At 44.5% G+C, this 24,899-nt stretch overlaps 3 protein-coding genes across 3 annotated transcripts in view; 1 reads left to right on the top strand and 2 right to left on the bottom strand.

Annotated features, from left to right (window-relative positions):
- The window catches only part of si:dkey-174m14.3 (uncharacterized protein LOC563117 homolog), a 25,960-nt gene extending 24,714 nt beyond the window's left edge, over window positions 1–1,246 (top strand). Inside the window, exons 6-7 of the mRNA XM_063222834.1 lie at window positions 1–531; window positions 625–1,246. The exon at window positions 1–531 is cut by the window's left edge and continues 689 nt beyond it. Coding sequence (XP_063078904.1) covers window positions 1–531; window positions 625–1,246 — 1,153 coding nt within the window. The remainder of the gene's footprint in view (window positions 532–624) is intronic.
- Window positions 1,247–5,912: 4,666 nt separating this feature from the next.
- Window positions 5,913–10,080, bottom strand: rdh14b (retinol dehydrogenase 14b). Its single transcript, XM_063222841.1, has 2 exons — window positions 9,653–10,080; window positions 5,913–9,167 (listed from the first exon to the last, which is right to left on the bottom strand). The coding sequence occupies exons 1-2, from the start codon at window positions 10,004–10,006 to the stop codon at window positions 8,538–8,540; spliced, it is 984 nt and encodes a 327-aa protein (XP_063078911.1). The 5' UTR covers window positions 10,007–10,080; the 3' UTR covers window positions 5,913–8,537.
- An 857-nt stretch (window positions 10,081–10,937) lies between these two features.
- On the bottom strand, window positions 10,938–22,060 carry crip2l (cysteine-rich protein 2-like). Its single transcript, XM_063222845.1, has 8 exons — window positions 21,864–22,060; window positions 19,341–19,435; window positions 17,543–17,600; window positions 16,464–16,610; window positions 15,695–15,763; window positions 15,337–15,431; window positions 13,563–13,620; window positions 10,938–11,882 (listed from the first exon to the last, which is right to left on the bottom strand). The coding sequence occupies exons 1-8, from the start codon at window positions 21,904–21,906 to the stop codon at window positions 11,818–11,820; spliced, it is 630 nt and encodes a 209-aa protein (XP_063078915.1). The 5' UTR covers window positions 21,907–22,060; the 3' UTR covers window positions 10,938–11,817.
- Between the last annotated feature and the right edge of the window lie 2,839 nt (window positions 22,061–24,899).

Below are 24,899 nucleotides of genomic sequence, written 5' to 3'. Positions count from 1 at the left end.
GCACAAGAGCGACTCGTCGTGGGAGCACGACAGCCCCGGGGGTGGCGGTGGCGGCGGAGGCGGGGGGCCCGTCGTCTTCTCCAAGGCCCACAGCTTCCAGCAGGAGCTCAGCCTGCACAGCCAGAACGGCGGCGTGGTGGGTGGCGGCGGAGGAGGAGGAGGCAGTGGCGGCTCGCCCGTCTACAGCCGGACGATGTCCTCGTGCTACAGCGAGCCCTACGAGCCGCTGCCCTCCTCGCCCAGCGTGGCGGCGTACGGCGACAGCCGGCGCAGCAGCGCGCTGGCGGCCGAGGAGGAGGAGCTGGAGGAGGAGGAGGAGGAGCTGATGATGAGGCGCTGGCGGCAGCTGAGCGTGGACGACCTGAGCGTGGCGGCGGCCGCCGCGGCCCACCAGGCCTACCGCAGCAGCCCCGGGCGCGCCTCCTCGCCCTACAGCTTCTCCGAGCAGCACTTTGCAGTGCGGCCCGCCAAGATCCGCCTGGGCCCGCTCTACAGCAGCTTCCAGGAGGGCACCGACGTCTACCACCACCAGCACCCGCACCACCACGCGGCCACGCACCACCTCATCGGCACCGCCAGCATGGGCAACATCGTGGGGGTGGTGGGCGCCGGGGCGGGCGGCAGCGCCATCCTGGACCAGGTGTGCTTCTCCTCGCCCAGCCCCGAGTGCAGCCCGGCTGCCATGCGGCAGGCCCACAGCCACGCGCAGCTGTACCGCGCAGCCAAGTCCGACAGCCAGGAGGAGTCGGAGCACAGCCTGTACCACTCGGTGGGCAGCTCCAAGGACCTGGACGGGAGCCTGGGTCCGGTGGCCGGCTCCGGGGGAGTGGTGGCGGGCAGCAGTGCCGGGGGCAGCAGCGTCGGTGGTGGTGGCGCGCCGGGGGAGGCGGTGGAGTACGTGGACGAGAGTCCCAACAGCTCCACGGAGTCGCTCCACCTGCAGGCCTCGCTGGAGATGGCCGGCGAACGCGAGCGCGAGCTTCAGATGTACCAGGCGGAGATGCACGCGCACGCACACACGCACGCCATGGCCAGCTCTCCGCAGAGGGCCACGCCAACGCCGGGCCAGAGGTCCACGCCAACGCCGGGCCAGAGGGCCACGCCGACGCCGGGCCAGAGGCTGCCCCAGAGGCCCTTGTCGGCCCAGCATCCGCAGCAGTACCAAAAAATGCACCCTGGAACCCTGGGCCTGACCCGCAAGGACAGCCTGACCAAGGCCCAGCTGTACGGCACGCTGCTCAACTGAGGTGGCCACTCCAGCCAGACGAGAGAAGAGAAGAGAAGAGAAGAGAAGAGAAGAGAAGAGGAGAAGAGAAGAGCTGCCTCTACTCTTCCTCCCTGGTGGGTTAGTATGGTGCGGTGTGGGTTGGTTTGGCTTGAGCCGAGCTAGCTGTTTGTCAGGCTCCTGGCATCGGCACCAGTGTCTAGGGTGTCGGGGATGGTGAGAGATTGGGCACAGTGCGTTTCTGCTGCTGAGTCATGAATAGACTATGGGCACACAGTGGCACAAAAAGTCTCTATAGTTTCGCTCTGTCTCTCTCTCCTACATACTTCTAGCTTTCTATCTCTTCCTTTTTTCTTTTACTCTTTATTTCTATCTGTCTCTCTCTCTCCTGACCTTCTTTATCTCTTTCCTCACCGCTTTATCTGTTTCTCTTCCAGGTTTCTGTCCTTTTCTTTTATCCTCTCTCTCCCTCTCTCTCTCCCTCCCTCCCTCCCTCTCTCTCTCTCTCTCTCTCTCTGACTCACTCAGTCTTTTCCTCCTCCTCCTCTTCTGCAGTGTTTTTGTAACTGTTCATGAATGTACGCTGGGTCTGTTACTCTGCTCATGCACAGCTTTTTTCTGACTGTTCTGGGTGGGCTTTTAGATTAACAATGGAAAATCAGTTATCAGGTAACGCACTCCGAGTCCCTTCTGCAGTGTAAGCACTCCTGAGTGACGTACAGTAGGTCCACAATTCCACACATTTCCTCTCCCCATCCCACGGTAAATGAACTTAATCAATGCAGTCAACCATGGCAGTGTACGCAAGTGCATAATATAAAGACATATTATGGAGTGTTCAACCATGACTGATATATCTAGGACAGCCGAGCCCACTTTACTTCTTTCATGTCACCAAAGGTGTATTGCCATTAAAGACACACCTGGGTAATTAAAACCTTAATTTCAGATTCGTGATGTGATAGAGGTACCTGTAAAAATGTAGAAAAAAAAGTCATTTTGATGATGATGATGATGATGATGATGATGATGATTATAATACAAATATATTTTAACCATAGCTGCACTGAAAAGATCCAGTATATTAATATCATTAAATGTTGTATGAAGCTATTTTTTCTCTCTCAAGAAAAGATCCCCTTGCCCCTTTGGGAAATGGCCTAGACTGACATAAACTGTGGTTATTATATTAGTATATATACACATACAGACATGACACATACAGACTATGACCAACAGATGGAGAAGATGCTTCCTGATTTATACGATTAAAAATGGTGTTTGAATGTGTTGGCTGCTGGTAATCGTAGAATTCCCACCAGGCCTTTACTGAGGAAGAGAGCATGGTCAAGGACAGTCTTTGCATTAAACCTTTTGTTAATTCCATTCCTCTTAGTAATCGGAGTGACAAAAAAGACAAAAACAAAATACAAACATCTCTTTGCCTTGAGTATGAATCAATAGGGCATTCTTCAGGTAATTGAGAGAGATTATGACGGACGAGACTTTTGGGTTGTCTGGTGTTAAAAAAAAACAATCTATGTGCACAGATCTGAATTTAAAGGTGCTGTATGTATTATTTTTGGCAGTTCATTTCCAGAATTAGCGAATACGTACCACCACTATCCAATTCCAAGTATTCATTATGACTGGGGAAAAATGCACTTTTCATACATGTACATGGAAAAGGTGGATCTTTCCCATGTCCCCATGTTCCCATGCCAATTTTGAATGTCCAGAAGTAGACATTATTAGCTGCAAAACGTATTCTACTTTGGTGATATTAATAAACATTAGTTACTTAGTAAATATTAATGAAAATATAAAATTTGGCGATAATTTCAGTGAGCAGCATAGTTGCAATACCTACTGCGGCCACAATCCTACATACTGCACCTTTAAATTCCATTAATTTAGCACCTGCTATATTGGTATACTGAGGATGAACTTCGAATGAAATCTGGACATGTGGTCTTAGCCAGAACTCTCTACTACTGTTTACTGATGGACATCATCTTATTTGGCTGAACCGTGATTTTAAAGAGTCCTGGCTTGATGTGTTTTTTTATTATTATTCCCTGGATGACATGAAACCTGTGGGGGTTTGTCTTTTTGCGATTTCATTTTGTTTCTCTTTCAGTGGTTTGAATGTTATGAGTTGTTGATATTTTATTCCATTTGTGAAACTCTCTTTCGTTGAAGTCTGTTCAATTACGAGTCTCTCTCCTGGCCCACTCTACCTCAAGGTTCGTCCCCACAGACTATACCAACCCTTCCTCACCCCCATCTCCCTCTATTCCTCGCCCCTCCATGTCTCCATCCCCAACCCTTTCCATACCTCCGTCTTCCCCTTTCCTCTCCATCCCTCCGTCCCCTCCTTAATCAGCTGGGAGCTCATTTCTTCTGACACCATGATGCATGACTCTATATTTCTGATGTATGTTTCTCTACCCAATAAAGCACAAGACTGCGCAAGATGGCTGTCTGCTCAAACCGGGTGTTCTCTCTCTCTCAATCTGTGTGTGTGTGTGTGTGTCTCCTCCGTCCTCTCCAAGTCTACAGCTGGTCTCATTTGGTGGTGCTTCCCTGGGTGTGCCACACACACACACACGCACACGCACACGCAAACAGACACACACACGCACACACACACTCGGAGATGTTAGTTAGAGAATCCGATTGGGCTGTTTCAAGAGGCTGGGTAATGAAGTGTGTTGGGTGGGATTTGCGGTGTGCCGGGGCTTGTTTACACCCAAACTGTAACAGCAAGCGGCGGGGTCCTCAGAGAGAGCAATCTGGTGCAGCGGCGAAACAAGCTGAGAACACACACACACACACACACACACACACACACACACACACACACACACACACACACACACACACACACACATACACAAACACACACACTAAAACTCTCTCTCTCTCTCTCTCTCTCTCTCTCTCTCTCTCTCTCTCTCTCACACACACACACACACACACACACACACACACACAAAATCACTCTCTCTCTCTCTCTCTCTCTCTCTCTCTCTCTCTCTCTCTCTCACACACTCTCTCACACTCTCTCTCTCTCACACGCACACGCACACACGCAATGTGTCTAATGTGCAGCACTGGGATCAATTCGCTTTAAATTAGCAACAACAAAAACAAGGGGGGAGGAAGGAAATGCCCCCAGTGAATTAACTTGAGGCTAAAAGCGGGACTTAAAAGAAAAAAAAGAAGCCCCCCTTCTCCCATTAATCAGCCATCCTACTCTTCTCTTCTCTTCTCCTCCCTTGCCTTCCCCTCTCTCCTCCGTGCAGCATTACAGGTTTCGACAGCACCTCTGATTGTGCCATTGACATTCACAGCAGCACTCACACTTTGGGCTTGGGCTTTTCGCAAGGGAGTTTCTTTTCTTTTTCCAACCAAAGAATAAATGAAAAGGTCTGCACACGCACACACACACACACACGTACATGCACAGACACACGTACGCGCACACACGTACACGCGCGCGCGCACACACACACACACACACACACACACACACACACACACACACACACACACACACACACACACACACACACACACACACACACACACACACACACACACACACACACACACACACACACACACCTTCTGTGGCTCAGGCAGCTCAATGGTTCCCCCCACTGACTCCCAATGTCACTGAAATGTCTCTTGCTCACACCACGACACAGCAGGATGTGCATTTACATTTAAAAAAAACAACTTCAACTCAACTGGAGCAAGCGCATCGGCTTATGGGGAAACAAGCCATAGCTGCAGTCCCCGGCGCAACCTCGCATACTGGGTGTCAAAACTGAAATGGCTGCCCCCATCGTGTAAACATGGGCTCGAACAGAGCTACCGAGGCATTACAATGCACTACAATAGTGCCTCTAGGGGTTAAGGTCAGAAATAGGGTTTGGGTTTCATCTCGACTAAGCAGCCCATATTGTCAGGACACCCCTTCTCTACAGCCCCAAATCAACGACCAAGTGCAGCGGACTATGACTGCTGTGTCTCATTCAACTGGTTGAAATCTAAATGTATTTCAACAGTGGCAGGCAGCATCACCAATCAGTCACATACATGCTGTATATAGAAGGGTTTTTTTTTCCCTTTGAACAGCATAGGTCACATGGGATAAAAGGACAGCATGCAACTCAGTTTTTAACAGTTGAACAGATGGCGTTTGTGCCATTAAAATACAGCACACACAGGAATCAAAGTCAACAGCAACACCAAACTTTTTGACTGTTGTTGTTGTTGTTGTTGACGCACTGCGTTGTGGGGCCTTTAATGGCAAAACGAGCAGTCATAACGGACTGTTTCATTATTCATGAGCTCCTGCCCTGATTATTTACGATTGGCCAGCAGCTGAACCAATGCAACAGCTGCGTGAGATATGGGATGCTTATCGACTTGCTCGGCCAGGAGAGGAGAGGCCCAATTATTCTGGAGGGGGCTGCTGAAATATTCATGCAAGGCCATTTTGAGGAGGTTTTTTTGGTTGTTGTTGTTCCCAGTGAACAGTGTATTTCATTGCCGTACCACTGCGGTAGTTTTTATTCATTCACGGTGATAAGAGTTGGGTCAAGTTAATTACTCATTCTTATAGCCTACAGTACATTGTCACGCCAGAAAAAAACAAACAGAACAAGGCACCCGGTTTCTGACCAGATTTCATTATCATTTTATTTTACAAACACCTGGCAGAACTGAACGTAACAGTTCAATTCAAGTTCACACATTTTAAGAGTATTTGGGTAAAATAACACGCTTCAAGGATTTCACAGTTGTATGCAGTGAGGCGATATGTCAGATAGTAGTGGCAAATGATCTTCTATGTAGCAGGACAATAGTTTGCCTTATTTACAGGATGTTGTCTGCTTGCTTTTTATCATGGCCCAACCACATATGAACTCAAATGGGGGTCTGAACGTGTATGCCGAGTTGCCAATCACAGCTTCAGAAAGTAAAAACCCTGCCGCTAGGGATGCAAACGATTAATCGATTAATCGATAAATGGGCATGTGCAGAGTGTGTGAAGAGGGGTGTGAATAGTGGGAATATTAGAATCACCTTTGGATTAAAGAATTGAAATAGAATTAATTTAAATGTGGTATTTGTCATTTTTTTATTATTTTAGATTTAGTAGTTTTTTTCCAAGAAACATTGAGATTTCGGGGGAAAACGCCGCTTATCAATTAATCGTAAATCGATCGATAAGACCATCAACTAATGATTAATGAATTAATCGATAATTTGCATCCCTACCTGCCGCAAATGTTATTCCCACCAGCTCTGAATCAGCTGATGAGGACAGGAAGATCAGATACTCAGTGTACTGTGTGATTCTGGGTCTGGAACTGCACATCACTAAACCTATTCTAGCCAGGTCATTAAAGCAGAACAGCATATGTTTTATGTCCCCGTTTCCCCCCTAACAATATATTGACTGGAAATGAGAGAATGACCTTTGAATATAGTTTTTGCAAGATATTGAACTCTGATCCTCATGCACTGATGTTCTCAAAATAATAATAATAAATATATTTTAAAAACAGTAGTCTTTTACAACTTTTCAACCACACGTGGTGCCAAACGGTTACTATTATCTTTTGAGAGTTATAACACTGTATACAGCTGGGGGTCATCAGTCACCTTACTGCAATGCACACATTAACATTCACACGCCTGATGACGGGCTAAGGTAATCCAAATAAAGTCACGAATGGAACACATTTTCATAGACTTTCCCTTTATCAGTGTTCTCTTCAGGGAGATAGGGTCACCATATGAATCCAGTGTGCCATTTGTCAAAAAACAGAGGAGGTGACGTTTAATAGCGATTATGTCCTCGCCCCCTAAAGAGATTAAATATAATTCAGCAGAGGTGGGGATTAATTCCCCTCAAATGGCACCCCCAGGGGCTGCAAGTCAGTCTGTTACTTCTCTTCCCGTCCTTTGCTGCAGTCTCTGGCCTCTTGCCTCTGTGTCATCCTGCCTCTGTGGAGAAAACAAGGCTTCATGGGGAGCCCAAGTCATGCCCTGCTCTTCTACTTCCGGCCATGGGTCACATCTCGCTTAAATTTAAAATGTTATTAGACGTGATATAGGGGAAAAGGCAAAGTGGACCAAATATAGGTTTGATCGGTCAATTAGAGCTCAGTCAATTGTTTTGACTTCTCACACCCCACAAGCTGTCCGAAAGGGGTGGAGACTTAGGCTTAGGCAACCCCATTCAATATATTGATTGCAAATGAGAGAATGATGTTTGAATTACGTTTGTACAAAATATTGAATAGAAACTTTGATCATCGTGATGGCCAGCATCGCATTCCGAGGCCAGAGAACACAGAAAAGGACGTGTGCACATCAAACTGGTTGCTCCCATCTAGACTGTTCTTTGTGGCCTTCTGATACAAAACTCAGCACCATTGATTAACAAAGTTTCTGTCAATATTTTACAATATCACAATTCAAAGGTCATCCTCATCGAGATATTGAATGGGGGAAAGCCCATCAAAAGTCGCTCTGCGTTGGTTGACGGCAGAGAAACTTAGTTGTTCTCTCCAGGGGTGAGTTTCTCAAAAGAGAAGTTCTTAGCCTGTTAGCAACTTCGGTAGTTGCCAATGGGAAAATGCATTGAAAACAACAAAGTAGCTAATGTAGTAAGCAACTTTGGTTTTGAGAAATTCACCACAGCGGTGAATAGACACCTAGGCAAGGCTATGGGAGGCCACAGGGAAGAACGGGTGCAGTGGCAGACTTAACAACTTGAGGGCCCAAGGTGAATTTAGCTAGCGGACCCTTAAAATACTTACTTTTAACAAGAAATTGGTAGTGGCTGGTCTGGGGGCCACTTGACGTTCGGGGAAGCTGGAGGGGCCCCAAGGCAGTTGCCTACCCTTGTCTCTCTTTAAAAAAAAAAAAAAACGCTCCTGGACGGGAGGTAGCAAGAACCCCGTCAAAGATCCTCCCATTAGAGTAAGATACATCAAGTTCGTACTTTTCATGGATTCCTGTGACGTCAGGTGAAGGCCCCTTCAGGAGACCTTTGATTAGGAGACCTGTGGAGACTTAAAGTTGAGAATAAATGGAGTTCCCTTAGCGTTGTAGATGGTAGTAGCGCACATCTTATGCAAGCCGTTACCAACCGCCCCAGAATAAGAAGAAGACAGAGGGGGACAACAGCCCCTTAGGAGACCAAACTCCTTTCCATTGTGTAGGCGGCGTTTGGGGCATCTTACTCTAATGGACGATTCTTTGACCCTGTGTCCTCTAGTCTCCTCTAGTCACCTCCTGCCTTCCTCAGTCCCACCATCTCCTCGCTCAGGGCCCACAGCCTCTGTGCAGCCTGGTCGTCCATGGCTTTGGGCTGCAGCTCCTCCTCCTCGCAGTTGGCGAAGCACTTCCCGGTGATGCCCTCCACCTCCGGCGCGCAGGCCAGGTAGAGCGGCGTCTGGGCGCCCTCTAGCGGGCTCTTGAAGTACAGCCAGGAGACCAGCTTGAAGAGCGGCCGCGCCAGGAAGGGGATGTGCACGTGCCGGCCCAGGTTGGTCCTCACGATGCCCGGCGTCAAGGCGTTGACGGTGACGCCCGTGCCCTCGATGCGTCGCGCCAGCTCGCGGGTGAAGAGCAGGTTGGCCAGCTTGCTCTGGCTGTAGCAGAAGGCCTTGTTGTAGTTCTGCGTGCTGTTGAGGTCCGAGAAGTTGATGCTGCCGTACTTGTAAAGCTTGGAGGAGACAACTACCACGCGGCTGGGGGCGGAGGACTTGAGCAGGTCCAGGAGCAGGTGAGTGAGGAGGAAGTGGCCCAGGTGGTTGACCCCCAGCTGCATCTCGAAGCCCTCCTCCGTCTTGGTGTAAGGGCACTGGTAGATGCCTGCGTTGTTGATCAGCACGTCGATCTTCGTCTCCTCCTGATGACGCACAGTAGTGGAGAGATCAAGTTAGGTTCAAGTGAAGTTCACTTTCAGTCCCCATTTTTTTTATTGTAATGGTGGTGAGGGGTTGCATTTGGATGGACCCAAATTGGACTATTGATTTGCAAGATAAATAAAACAAAAACAAATAAACAAAAACAAAAAAAGACTTAGTCATTTAATTGAAATATATATTATAATCCTGCTCATTATCAGGGTATCCGAGAAAATGTAAGTCTAGTGTCAATATCAAGTTTTAGCACTTGAGGGAGCTATTTAGTCGGGTTTACGAAACCAGGGTATCTGCATTGACCTCAAGTTACCAAATATGGAACTGACTGCAGAAACACTTGGACATTATTTCACGCAGGAGGTTACACAGCTCTTACAAACCACACATTAGGCCTACTTATATTTACGTACAACATGTTGGTGATGCTGTAGGAAGAGTCAGCTCAGAAGAGACGTTTAAAAACACTCACCTTGATCACCTCTTCGCAGAAACTGTGAACGGACTTGAGGGACGCCAGGTCCAAATGCTTGATGACAACCTGTCCTTGGTCGGGTCCAGCCGCTTTCTTGATTTCTGCCGCAGCTTCTTCGGCCCTGGGAAGATCTCGACAGGCCATGATCACCCGGGCCTGAAGTTTCACCAATTCGGCCACGGTAGCTTTCCCAATGCCGCAGTTCGCACCAGTCACAATAATGGTCTTTCCTCGCATCATGGCAGCAGGATAGCTGAGCAATTTCACTGTTTTCCGCTTGGAAAATATCCTACGGGCAAAAAGAAGAACACCTCCACCGAGAACAGCTGTTATAATAATAGCTGCTGCCATTAGGGCAATGCGAGTGGTCCCTCTCCACCGAAATCAGACAACAGCGTGAGGACGACCCGCAACTCAAACTCCCTTCTGTCACTGCTTTGTTTATGTCACACGAGCGCGTGTCTTGGTCGTCACTTCCTGCGTCGTCGGCGCAGGGCGCATGCGCAACCAAAAAGTTGTAAATATAAAGTATATATGAATACAATAAAATACATTATTATTTGTCTCCAGATGAGGCTACAACAGATGAAACATTTTCCTGACGCTTAGGCCTAATTTGTATTTGTATGCCCACTATCTTGATCTAAAAATGAAACCATGGGTTCATATGAGGCCTAGATAGGGAAGACCAGTCTTTTTTCTACAGCATCCAGGCTCCTGGTGGATGGCATTGTTCTCCATGTAGGGCAGATTTTCACTAATATGTACTATGGCTATGTAACCAAACTCCCAAACCAATCCCAATTATTGCCTACACAAAAGGAAGTTCTTTTTCTACCATGAAGCGGTTGATCGCTGTTCAAAACAATCAAAGCAACTTGTTTTCTCTCTTCTCTCTTCAGTGTTATGCACACACAACCATTTCAGGTGGAGCCAGGAGCCAGGAAAACAAATTATCAACCTTTATCTCTGATAGACAACGATTCTTCCACCTAATAATATAGTAGGGCTAAAACAAAACTCCAGTATTGCCCAATCCGCCTGTGCTGACGTCACATAGCTGAGGCAAAAACTATGGGCTATGGGTGAACAATGGAGTTGACTTCACAAACATGGTGCGGAAACCACATTGACAATTCACTATTCATTTTGTCAACTAGCCTGTTCTATCCGACAATGGACCTCTTTCATTTTCTCTCTGCTATTGTAAAGAGGCCAGCTGTGTCAGTAGGCCCCTCTGGCATCGGACAGATGTAATGGTAATCGAAATTAAACAAACAAACAAACAAATAAGGAAACTTCATCACACATCCATGACATTTATGTAGAAAATTCCGCATCAAATGAATTATTCAGAATCTATTAAACAGGTGTTCAAGAAAAAAAATACATTAGAAAGCATATCTCTAAACAATTGTTAGTAATAGTAATAATTCAGACATACCACTGCACTCCACTGCTAAATCAGCAGGTCACGAACATGTACAAGTTCTTGTCTCTGTTGAATGTGATGTCATGTGAATTTAATTTAAGCTCATTTGATTTGCTTCTGAATATTTATTTCTATTCCACGGAGGTATTCCCAATCACACTTGAAGCCTCTGCCACAATAACACTTTTCTGAAATGCATGTCTACGCAACTCATGCACTTTTAAACACATCATTGGCAGGTGGCTCAAAATGGCACTTTGCAAATATTCCGTTCAACGTTGTCACAAAAGTAACACCAAATTAACACAAGAGGTGTTGGGTTTTTTTGTTACAAAAAAATATAATCAAATAATGTAGAAAATACATCAAGAAGTTGTACTTAAAATGCACACGTCTAAAGTTAACACCTTTGGAGGGGCACATACGGTTATCTTTTTCCCATCCTCCAGAAAAGCGAACAGCAGCAAGCTAACTATTAGTGGTTGGTGGACTACTAAGTCCCCAAATACACACACACACACACACCCAAACATGGCCACAGGAAGGAAGATTTGACTGACAGCATTCTAGAACATAGTTACAGTGTCTACAGTGGCTGAAACCCGTTTGGAAACAGAGAAGAGTGCACCATTGTCGAACAGTAGGAGTAGTCAGGCAGCCTGGTGTTTGGTTGTTGTTGGTGGTGGTGGTGGTGGCTGGGACAGGACAGGAGCCGGGTGGAAGGCCTCATTCATTCTTGAGTCGCAGCGTTCGGGTCATCGTAGATGAAACTGCCTACACCTCCCGTGTTAACTCCTGTTTAAGCAATTAAATAAAAACGGAATCAAATACAATCGGAACGACATGAGGCATTCTATACTTTTCCTTGAGAAAAATCATCACCTGTGAAGGTTTTTAAACTGAATTGCATTTATTATTTCAACGTACCTTTATCATTTGAAAATAATAATAAAAAGGATGATGATATAGTGGGGTAAATATAAGGTATTTACTCCAAAGGAAACTAGACTGCCTGTGCAGTCGCCTTCGACTGCTTAAGGTATATCCCCGAAACGCGACGCTTCCAGTCCCCCATCATTCCTACCACTCCCGTCCACCATTTCGTAAACGTATATGATACATACAGACGTGACATGACGTGCATAGGCTTAAAACCAAACGACTATTGTGAAAATGAAGCAAAAAATGGGGCAAATGGTAATACTGTTTTAATGGTTCAGTGGATATACCACATTAGGTACAGTGTAATAACCAGTGTAACAATATTTAATACAATGTAATTTTTTTACTTACATCATGTGTTTGTGCGTAAGTGGTATTACATGATATTGCATATTGTTACACTGGTATTACACTATATTACATGGTATTGCATACTGTTACACTCGTTATTACACTGTACCTGATATTGCATATTGTTACACTGGTATTACACTAGTATTACATGGTATTAAATATTGTTACATTGGCTATTACACTGTACCTAATATGGTAGATTCACTGAAATGGTGAACCATTAAAATAAGGTGTTACCGGGCAAATCAATCCACCCAGTCAGAAGTTATGGGCCAAATGAAAATTCCGCCATTTTGAAAGTGTTGTCTTCCAAACTCGAATCAGTTCATGAACCTACCCTAGAGCATTCACACACAAAATCTGGGACAAATCCATCCACCCGGTCAGTAGTTAAAGGCCAAAGAATAATTCAGCCATCTTGAATTCAGCCATCTTGAAAGTGTTGACCTCCAAACTCGAATCAGTTCATGAACCTACCCTAGAGCATTCACACACCAAATCTGGGACAAATCCATCCACCCGGTCAGAAGTTATGGACCAAACAAAAATTCTGCCATCTTGAATTCAGCCATCTTGAAAGTGTTGACCTCCCAACTCAAAGCAGTTCATGAACCTACCCTAGAGCATTCACACACCAAATCTGGGACAAATCCATCCACCCGGTCAGAAGTTATGGACCAAACAAAAATTCGGCCATCTTGAATTCAGCCATCTTGAAAGTGTTGACCTCCAAACTCGAATCAGTTCATGAACCTGCCCTAGAGCATTCACCCAAAAAATCTGGGACAAATCCAAACATCCGTTCAAAAGTTATCGCGTTAACACGAAAGACCTTATGCGGCGGCGGCGGACGCGGCGGCGGCGCACGCAAAAACATCCCCGACGCTCCGCGTTTCGGGGATATAATTAAGCTTAGTTACTTTTAGCTCCACTTGGGGACCCTTTTCTCCATGCTGTCAAACTGTGTACCGTATGTCTTGTGTAATTGAGAGATCCATGGTGGTGTGAAGAAATACAGTAATAAATTCATTCATTCATTCATGAGAAAATTAGGCATGCACTAATGGATTCATGACGAAAGATGGAGCATGGAGCAAATTCTGATGCTTTGTTTCATTGTTGTGTACTGTAGTATCTGCATTGAGTGTTAATGCAGGTCACAGTGACATAATGACGCACCTTTGGGTCCAAACAGTGTAGCGTAGCAGGGCTTATGGCAGTACGGCTGGCCTTCATGCTGTCATGAACACAACAGAACATTTCATCAACATACATTTCACATCATAGTATATTATGGGGTCTCTCCACGCAGATGTAACAAATCTCCACGCATGTGTGTCTATGTTGAAAATATTACTCATCAAAGAGAAAAAGGATTACATTCTCCATTTCAGTGAAGTGGTTTCCTTTCCCTGTTGCAGACGTTTTCATAGGGAAAGGAGGGTGTCAACCTAGCTTTTCGCAACCAGTAATATCCTACCTGCCGAGCTAATAATATAAGGCAATATAGGAGAGGTAACAGAGAAGACAACTGTCTACGAGAGAAACAGACAGAGTGGCCTCAAGTTGAAGCTGTGTCGGCATACAATATCCCTTGTGTTACGATCGATTCAGCAGTAATCTTTTTTAGGACTATTATTACAGCACGTACAGCAGAATGTGTTTGTGTGTACTGTATGTGTATGTGTATTAACGCATTAATTTCGATTAATTAATCACGCTGTTCCATTAACTAATTAACGCAATTTTAACAAATTATCGCAGTATAATATAGCTACATAGTTCTGGATTAGACCAATGGAGGGCAGTATTACGTCTGATGTTGAACAGCCTGCTGAAATTGAGAAGAGTTCTCTCTTCTTTTAAAAATGAATAATATTTTTAGATTAAGCTTATTTATTGTAATTATTCAAAATCCATGTGAAGAAAAACATTTGTCACTGTTCTCAAGTCAGATATTTAAATGTGATTAAAATGTGATTAATTCGATTCATTAATTTCAAAGCCTATAGATCAGTGTTACTCAAACATTTTCAGACCGAGGACCACTTTGTCCCCCCAAAAATGTTCAGGGACCACCTGTCAACTGAATTGACAGTTGACGAGTATTAATTTGACACTGATCATTTTGATGCAGGTCACTTTTTATACTTTTTATTCACATTTCAAGCCTGTCCTATTGTGGTGAAAATATAACTTCAGCTATGTTTAGTTTTGTAATAATGTTTAACTATAACTTGCAACTATGCTAGTTTGTCTTGGGAAAATAGAAATCCCCTCGCGGACCACCTGAGCCCTGTCGCAGACCACCAGTGGTCCACGGACCACACTTTGAGAATCACTGCTATAGATTAATTCGATTAAAATTTTGAATCGAGTCCCAGCCCTAGTTACAACGGTATAATATAGAAGGCTATTCTGCAGAGAACAGTCTGACTTCGATTTCTTTCCATCTGGACTGCTCCCTTGCAAGGACCAACCTCCACCACGCACACACACAAGCTCGCACACAAGCGCGCGCGCGCACACACACACACACACACACACACACACACACACACACACACACACACACACACACACACACACACACACACACACACACACACACACACACACACACACACACACACACCTATGCACAGACTAGGTAAAAAACTCTAACTTCACTGGATGTTTTAATTCGTAATTCTATACATGTGACAAATAAAAATCCTTGTATCCTTGTATCTGCTAACTCAAGTATGACAAAACTATAGTCTTCATCAGAGGCTAAAACAGTATTTCATTTTGTCATCTTTGTTTGATCACCACTTCTTTCATTCGTCAACCTCTATACTCTACATGCATACTGTGATTTATAGGATTTTCTCCCATGTTTGAGTTTGTGGTTAAGAGTTGAGTAGAGGGTTTAGAGGTGGTGCTACTGTAGTCAGTTAGTGAGACTGCCCACCTCTGCGTGGCCCCCAGGGTTCAGCGTCTTCTGACAACGTTCACACTTCAGGCAGAACTTGTGCCAGTCTTTACCCAGAGATGTCACCTTCTCAGCTGCAGAGAGAGAGAGAGAGAGAGAGAGAGAGAGAGAGAGAGAGAGAGAGAGAGAGAGAGAGATTTAAATAAATATTACTTGTATATTACCACATTAGTCATGTACTTAGGTTTAAGAATTCATTAACAGAATTATTAACAAACAAACACACACACACACACACACACACACATTTACCTTTCATCATTTTATATGACAAATTCCGACATGGTAAGCATTTGAATGTTGTACAGACTCGCTACGGCACTGTGTTTATACTCACCGAAGTACACGGTCTTGTTGCATCGCGGGCAGACATTTGGTTGTCCAGCAAAAGATGTGAAGCTAGCAGCTGACAAGAGATCATATTGTGAGTAAGAAACTTCACTCTTAACCCCTTAGCACAGCACTATGGCTCTCTGTAATGTCATAGCAATGTTGTTATGATATAGTTAAGCATTTTCAGCAAGTGAATAGGTTCGCCGGCGACCCCTGCTGCAGTAAGAGGCTACAAAGCCCACTAAGCAACTTTCAACAATCGCTTCTCATTGGGGCATTCTCTTGTGTCTTGCTGAAAACCCACACAGTTAAAATGTATGTACTGTACTGCTCTATAATGTAATATTGCAATATTGTTAAGTTAGCTGTGGCAGTAAATGTTATGGTAAAACCTGTACTTCCTTTGCAAGATGCTTTGGAGTAAAGCGTCTGCAAAAATGCAAAGTAATGTAATGATGACCCATCGTGAGCTGAGAATTATAAGGTTCTATCTCCATTTTTGGTAAAATTGAGTTTTTGACATAATCTGACCCATTACATGTTTATTAATGCCTGTGTGGTGTTATTTTTGTAAAAAAGTATTATTTCACATTGTTATTAATGAAATAAAATCGTTTTATCTCACAAAATAGCTGGGATGTAAAAACTTTGATGCTCAATATCTCAGAACTACCCTAAACGGAGATAGAACCTTATAATTCTAAGCTCACGCCATCTTGTTGTCTCTTTAGTGTTACAGTTACTGCAGCCTCTTTTGCTTCTCTGCGGCCTACCTTTGACTGGGCCTTTAGGGGCGGACGCCTTCCTCTCTTCCGCTTTTGTCTCCGTTGCCGTGGGAACGCTGGCAGAGCCATCGGTGGTGGCACCTTCGGTGGGAGGGGTGTCATAAACATAGGAGCCCGCTCCACCGATGTTCACACCTTCACAGACAAGAGAGGAGAGAGGTGAGAAGTGGGCACCGAGGTGTAAATGTTTTACGCTTGCGTTTTACTAGTCCAAATATTAACAGTCAGTACACTTTAGTGGTATGCAACATTTGAGCTCAATTGAAAGCTACATTTATGTTATAAAGTGACTGTTCAAATACTTTTTATTTAGCTACAATGACAAGAGACTTGATGTGACCTGAAAAAGGCCATTTGGGCTGAAACATGTAAACATTGTAGCCAAATAAAATGTATAATGATTATGTCTTCGATTTTAAGTATTTTTGGTTAAAAAAAAAGAAAAAAAATATATATATATATGCCAAATGCAAGGCAATGTAATGTAAAAGAATTGCAACCTTGAGTGCCTCGGATTTCCTCTACCCTGAACAAGTTTGAGAGTCCCTACACCAGTGTTTCTCAAAGTGGGGCGGAGGCATCTCAGGGGGGGGGCGTGTGACATCTGATTTTGGGTGTTTTTCCCGCAAGGAAATGATTTCCTGTCTCGCCAATAAGTCAATACGTTTAAAGCCCTCACCAACAATATATTGTTAATTGTCATGAATTTGAATAGCACGAGTGCTGCTGTTGCTGGGGGGGGGGGCGGGGGGGGGGGGGGGGGGGGTGCACTCAGAAGCATTCAGACCATCTGAAGGGGGGAATGATGGAAAAAGTTTGAGAACCACTGCCCTACACCAATGAGCACCAAGACAAAAGGTGAACACCCTGATGCACTCCAAATTCCAGCTTGTTTTCTGACGAGTCAAATGTTAAAGCTACATGAAATCATGACATGAAGGAAAGAATGAATAATTGATTGATTGATTGATTGAATGAATGAATGAATGAATGAATGAATGAATGAATGAATGAATGAATGAATGAATGAATGAATGGGTGATTTCCATTGTCAAATTGTACTACACCTTTTGGTCCGTAGAGGGCAGCATAGCATGGCTTGTGACAGTATGGCTTCCCATCGTGCTGCGTGCAAACAAAAGTGTACAGTCAGAAAAAAGCATTCGCATGTGGAGCATTGTCAGACAGTTATACAGTATTAATAGCAACATTATTATTCCCTATTAAAGGGGTATGCCACTATTTTGGGGCTTAATACAGTTAAAATCCTTGGCTGGGGTTTATAAAGGTGGTAAAGTGTCTTATTTTTCATGTTAAGCGTTGTCTTGCTTTAAGACAAGTTAAAAGAGGGAATATGTCGCTAAGCTAGTGAAAGTCAATGGATCCGTGTAGCATTGTAGCAAAATAGTGGCATACCCCTTTAACACATGGGTCAGGGCTCTGGTTTGCTCTGATTTGATAACTCTGATGTCCTCCCGCCCCGCCTATTTTTACCCACAAATTCGAGGTGTCCAACGGGAGGAATATGTTTAATGCTGCTGGAGGAATGAGACCCCTGTCAATTAGGTAGAGGAACACCAGAAATTCTAAGTCTCTCTGGTAACACTGATTTTTGTGAACATTAGAAATACTTGGTCTCATCCAATTCGCTTGAGTGCTTGCTTGGAAGTACAATCCATTTCAAACTATAACCACAAGAGAGGGATTTCCATTTGCGTTTACATTTTAGGCTATTTAAACCAATACAGTGATAAGGATTTTTGTTTAAAAAAAAACTTTTATAGACGACGCACAGAAAAGACATATGGCAAGATACTTGTATTACATTTCATAATAATCCTTTTTAAGTATTACCACTGTGTGCCAAAGCTATTAAATAAGCACTAAGCACAACACTGTTAGTCCCAACAGCCCAATAAACCGATACACTTCACTAATAATAAACACTAATAAAATAACAACTGTTGAGCAGCGAATGACAATGAACACCATAACCATAGTTCATTGTCTTCCAGTCACGGTCATACACCATTGTGTGCTGTATTTTCATAAATCTCTTGGCAGAGCGGTGAGCTCCAGACCAGAGTCCTAATCAGCACTGGAACAAACGCTGCCTGGAGAGGATGAGTCAGGCCGCTAAACAGAACACACAGTCGGCACAGCCATAGCCCCGCTGGCCCGTGTGTGTGTGTGTGTGTGTGTGTGTGTGTGTGTGTGTGTGTGTGTGTGTGTGTGTGTGTGTGTGTGTGTGTGTGTGTGATTGTGTGGGTGAGGGAGTTGCTATGGCGACAGTGATAGGACAGGGCATATCTGCCCTTTCAGTGGCCTGTGCTGCCACAGACTGGTGCTGCTGGTGTCACCACCACGGCCACTACTGTACACCACACCCACCTCTGCATGACCTCCCCCAGGCCTCAGGGAAAAGGACACGCTACATTTACTGTACTGTGTACTCAACCAATGAATACTGTTACAGTAGGCCTACTGTGTCCTCAAAAAATGCACACCCTGTTACAATAGTGTGTATACTCAACCAATGAATTCCACTGCACATCGGCCTACTGTTTACCGTACTGCGTACTCAACCAGTCAATTCACATGAATTCAAAGTTCATGTTCATGACCTCTTCAGACATCCCCCCCTGAAATAATGTTGGTCAAAATCATCCTCCTTTCTACAACCGCCATTCCCCTTTCCATCCATTGTGCCATTTCAACACTGAATTTGGAAATGACTTCTTTTAACATTTGGAAACAGAACCTCTATCCCCCAAGTTGTATATTGTAAACTATCTTCTTGTTGTTTATATAGTGGTTAAGAGTTGAAAGTGTGAAGGTTTTTTGTTTGTCAGTGTGGCCGCCCACCTCTGCGTGGCCCCCAGAGTTCAGCGTCTTGTTGCAGCGTTCACACTTCAGGCAGAACTTGTGCCAGTCTTTACCCAGGGATGTCACCTTCTCAGCTGCAGAGAGAGAGAGAGAGAGAGAGAGAGAGAGAGAGAGAGAGAGAGAGAGAGAGAGAGAGAGAGAGAGAGAGAGAGAGAGAGAGATCTGTAAGTAGTTCGCTTGAGGGATAGAGAGAGAGGGCAAAGGAGAAGTGACAGGATGTGCTAGCAATAGAGGTGGAGACAGGAGAGAATGAGGGGAAATTTGATATCAACGTATCAGCTCCGCTTCACACATGCCATCTGCCAGCACTGAACTCCGTACCTACGCAATGCACAGATAATGCCAATACGTGTATGCAAAACAACACTTACAGTATCAACTGGCTTTCCATGTTTACAGTGACCATGAACAAAGCTTTTCAAACCGCTTCTTTGTGTTGCATTACATATTTTTGGGGATTAATACATATTTCTTTCAGTAAGACATACATTTTCAATTTCAATGCATATTTTGAACACTGAAGCTAACACAATGCTACGTCAAAGTGTGTCACTTTATGCAATGACTGAATTGATAACGGAATATTCCATCCGCAGACAAGATACCGATTTTATTGCTTTGTGGCTGTACAAACTTTGCGGCTATACAATCTTTGCTTCATAGTCACTGGGTTCATTTTAATGTGTTTATCAATGTTGTGTCGTGCTGCAGACAAGGCACATGGACTTATCCTTGCGTAATTTGTTTAGTTTGATTCATCTCTACAATTGTAACTCAGGCGACCACACCCATGCAGAACTAAATGGACTATTTGGCACCCACTGTTCTATTCACCGTTGTCTATCTGCCAATACTCAGTTTACTTTGACTAATTCATTTTGAATTATGAGGCAAGAGATTTGAATTAAAAAGAGCACAGAGGAGTGACTCATCAGTGATATTACCACCTACTGTTGCACCCTATCTTACGTGTATGCTTCAGACAATGCAAGGTATTAGACATGACAAACACCCTTTCTTTTAGGGCATACTCTATAGTAGCAGTACGTTTAGCCAATGACAATTAACCAAAAAAACAGCAACAAAGTCCTTTCAACCCTGGAGAGGGGGGTGGTAACCTCATCAGAGGACAGTGTTATCTTGTACACACAAGATAATGAATTGAAGTTACAAGATAGCCATGTGTGCATACAACTTTAATTCAAACAAAAACTATCATGGGAGGGGCACTGCTAGAAAGGCATGAAGCTAGATTAAAGATTTTAACATTCTGTGCTGATAGAGCCTCTAAATCATCATGTATTAGATTTCCATAATAACTCATTAGAATGTAGTCTCTTAGACAGTAGTAGGCTACCCTACACTGACTCAGTTGAGGAGAGGAAAAATAGGCTAGACATTCCAGTTGCTGCTGAATTTTTACACAAGCTATGAAACTAAATAAATAAAAGAAATGTGGCAGAGAATAGAACCAAACAGGCCTATGACCCTCATTTGTTTAACAGCCACACCGGGGAGGACTGCAGTAATGTTGCACTGAGAATAAATAAAGTATTGCATTTAGTCTGAGTGTTTTCTTGAATCTGTGCCAAATTACAACTCCACGTCAAATCTGACTGTCCATTTAAGCTCTACGTTGCAGGAGAAGATGAACGCGCATTCCACATTCATCCCACCCATGTTCCTTTGTTGCATGGGGTGCATTCGGCTTACCGCAGAGATGTATTTTTTTAAGCATTTTAAAAGTTATATTTTAAAACAAGGACGAGTTGTTTCTCTGCCAGCACAAACCTCACACATCAACTGTTGACCTAGTACTAACCCAAGCCTCCCAGTAACTGGCCTAATGTCATTAAGAACAACCCGAGCTGCGAAAGTTGTTCTGTCCTTTTTGGGAGCTGTCCATAGGCGCCAGTACTGAAGTCAGTAGGCTACCGCGGGATTCCTGTGGGCTGCCCTGCTCTGTATGTTACCAGGTGTGATATCCTTCCAAACACTACACATGACTGCGACATAATATTCCTCAATTCCTCGGATTTGTGAGCACGAACGCGACACTGCCTATAAACAGTCCTGGCTAATCCATCTAATTCCGCTAATCTAAAGCAAACACATCTGTGCACCCTTTATTTTCACAGTGCATGGCGACCTCCGTAACTGATCGAAGAGGACCTCAGCTAGACTAAGCACAAAAAGAGCCGTGTCTGCTCAAGTGGACTGAAGCTAATCAATCTAGCGTGCGTGGGCAGACGGAAATTAGACATTTAACGACTCAAATGGACGCAAATTGCAAGTCATCTGCTGTCTCTGAATGAACTGAGGTTTGGGCGTTTGCAACCGCTCACCTGACATAGCCATCGTATTCTACCAAAATACATGAAGTAGCCTACTAAAGGCTAGGTCGATTTTGCTTCACAATGTGCACCAGAGTGGTCCACTACAATGCCCTATAACTAGTGACATGACATGCTGTATAGATGTGTATGACGCTTGCTCACTTACCGAAATAGACCGTTTTATCGCATTTTGGACATTTTGACGCCATGGCTTTGAAACAGATTCCTTGCTGCTAGAAGTCGAACGTTAAAATGCGAATTTCATGAGCTGTTTCTGTAGGCTACTTCTTGTCAGTTCAAGTAAACGGAGAGCGGGATGCACGAGCATGCATGCATCCTCCAAACTGAAAGAGGAGATATCTCATCCACGACTATGGCCACGCCCTACCGTGACCAGTGGATTGGATTTGTGCCAAATCATTTTTAGAAAAAACTCTCAGACACGTAATTAATATTATACTCAAACACTCACAAAGCCAGTCATACTCAGTTTTGTGAATATTGGTGGCCCGTAAATTAGCCTACTCTTAATTCTGTGAATTAATGTGGACAATGCCCTCTGACCTTTTCAATAATAAAGTGGCATATGAGACGACCCGGGTGTCAAAGAGGGGTCATCTGGTCTGATAAATGTTTCATATCTACGGTAAATTATGTTACTCCTGATATGTGAAGATGACATCATATTACCCATTGTATATCCTACAGCTATGCATGGCATTTCTATCACAGGCTCCTGGGTATTAATAGGCTACCACGCTATGGAAAGTATAGGACCTACAGTACAATAGGCCTACATCTCTAGAGCTTGAGGGCCTTTCGGTGATCCATTTATCCATATACGTGTATCTTCTAGAACGGAAGGCATTTACTGATGTACATTGGCCAGTCCACTGTACTTCGTGCTCTATTAAATTTCACATTTCTAGGTTGCATTTACCTGTTACAATACGCTGCCTAGTTAGCTGGCCTCTGTGTGTGGGGAGTAGTGTTGGATTAGCAGCTACCCCCATAGACATAACTTGACAATCAGGGAACTTGTAAACAGTGAGTCACGGCAAATCTGTGTCTTAATTCCCTGTCAGCCATCTATTTGCCTTTTGTCTAAATATAAACCTTTATTTATTTTCAGGTGGCTCTATTTCAGGGCTTGATCAGGCTTGGCCTCTGTCTCCATGGATGCTATAATGCAGGCCCATAAGAGACCAATGGTCTTTCAGCACGGAGGGACCCGTGTTTATTTCCACTTTGCGTGGTTGTTAGGTTACGGCCCTGGCTGCACCCGTGGAATGTTAAGTGACGCTGCCCAGGTCTCCAAGCACACTGGGGTCTGTGGGGTTCCTGCTGCGCGTGTGTGCGTGCGTGTGTGTGTGTGTGCAATGAACAGCCTTGTACAACAGACATTCTACATCCACCAAGTGACTCAGAACTGTCATTCTCCTCCATTTATGGGGCTTGAGTGATGGTTGTGATGATTTGAATAAGATAGATACGAGTAGTAGGAGCCATTATAAAAGAAGCAAACGATGAATAAAAGGGCCTATGGCTTCTCCCACTCGGAGTCATGGCATGTCTCTGTCCTCTTCCTGAGGTGAAAAGAGGTGATTTGGAAATAGAACCAGAGAGTGGTGGTCATGACAGAAGAAAATGTGCAAACAGGTGCTTTCAATAGCCCAAAGAACAGAAATAACCCAGTTTTTTAAACACAACCCTTGTAACGATAGGAGGTCAATCCGAGAGCACAATTTGTTGACATTTGATTCAGTCGAGCAAGAGGCTTGCACCCATCAGAAAACTCCTTTTATGCATGCAGTATTTTTGTCTGTGTATAAACACGTGTAAACAGTAGCAATATCGATGGAAACAATGTTCATTTTCCTTCCACAGAGGCACTCATGTGGTCCCCGCAGACAAGGAGAGTGCAGTGACCTCCCCTAAAATAAACATTAACAATTTGCGTCAATTCCCACTTGCTTTTTGGCAGACTCGTGAGAAATCCCTCAGAGGCAGAGAGACTGGGGTTGTGATGAGGGAGAGGGAGAGGGAGTGCTCTGCAAGTCATGCCCCACAAAACCCTGCACCCCGAATACAAGCAATTGTTTCGTTAGCACAAGTGGCTCTTTCACACAGAAGTTCACACAGAAAGGATCAGAGATGTCAATTAGTCGTAGAGGGCTGGCCAAACACCGAATGAGAAAAGAAGCCGCACAATGCAGAATATGATTCAGGATATCAGAACGTCACAAACAAGGTCGGATTAATGCACAGGTGCACAATGATGCAATATTGAGAAATGTGTGTGTTGTGTTCAGTACAGTCGGTAGACATGTTATCTTTAATTCCTAGCTCGTAATTATGACACTGCAAATTGCTTTGTGGGAAGCCCACATCAAACCTGTAGCATAGGGGGCCCAGGCCATCTTAAACCAGCCATGGCCACAAATGTGTGTGTGTGTGTGTGTGTGTGTTCGAGGTGTATGCATAGTGCTTTTTCAAAAGAAATACCTTCACCTCTGACACACTGTAAGTTCAATTTTCAATTCAGTCCTCTGTCCATCTCTGGCATGATCTTCTAACTCAGTGTTAACTTTCATTTACCTCCGCTACTACTCTCTCTCCCCTCACTGTTGCACCACTTTGGTGGCCGCTCTCCTCTCCTCTCCTCTTCCACCATATCAGCTCCAGGGCCCGCATTACTCTCCTCTCCCTGCCTATCAGTGTGGGGAGATGCCAGTTTTCCATGCGGCATGACTGGGGGCTTTAGTCAGCAGCACAGGGCAGCACAGGGCAGGGTCCGGCCACAGAGGAGCCGTTGGCTTCTGGGTGACATTAGCTTTTATCTCCTAATGCTCCACTGCAGCCATTCAACCCATCCTCCCATTCTATTTTAACAGATCTCCCTCGACACACACTCTCACTCTCTCTCTCACACCCACGGACTAGCTGATGGACATAGGTGGATTACTGCACGGGCCTACAGGGATCTTGGCCCAGGGGCCCACGAGTCAAGGGGGCCCTAGCCCAAGAATCTGTGCTACAAAAAAAGAAAACCCACTTAATTATTTCTCTATATTTCAGTTCTCATATTGTGTTAAAATTGCCCTTTGAACTGCTGTATTTTCACATTTTCTCGGGGGACAACAGCCCTCCAAAACAAGGCCTCTTTAACATCTTTGCAAAAAAAAAAAAACATTTCTTTTGG

This window comes from Engraulis encrasicolus, chromosome 18 (genome assembly GCF_034702125.1).
Source record: "Engraulis encrasicolus isolate BLACKSEA-1 chromosome 18, IST_EnEncr_1.0, whole genome shotgun sequence".
Classification (NCBI taxonomy): domain Eukaryota; kingdom Metazoa; phylum Chordata; class Actinopteri; order Clupeiformes; family Engraulidae; genus Engraulis; species Engraulis encrasicolus.
This window is presented reverse-complemented; position numbering and strand designations above follow the sequence as displayed.

Coding starts and splice junctions, on each gene's coding strand:
- rdh14b (XM_063222841.1), bottom strand. CDS start 10,006: ATGGCAGCAGCTATTATTATAACAGCTGTTCTCGGTGGAGGTGTTCTT. Junction 9,168..9,652: donor TCTGCGAAGAGGTGATCAAG/GTGAGTGTTTTT, acceptor GTGCGTCATCAG/GAGGAGACGAAGATCGACGT.
- crip2l (XM_063222845.1), bottom strand. CDS start 21,906: ATGGCGTCAAAATGTCCAAAATGCGATAAAACGGTCTATTTCG. Junction 15,764..16,463: donor CCCTAAAGGCCCAGTCAAAG/GTAGGCCGCAGA, acceptor ATCTCTTGTCAG/CTGCTAGCTTCACATCTTTT. Junction 13,621..15,336: donor ACCCTGGGGGCCACGCAGAG/GTGGGCAGTCTC, acceptor TGTTCATGACAG/CATGAAGGCCAGCCGTACTG.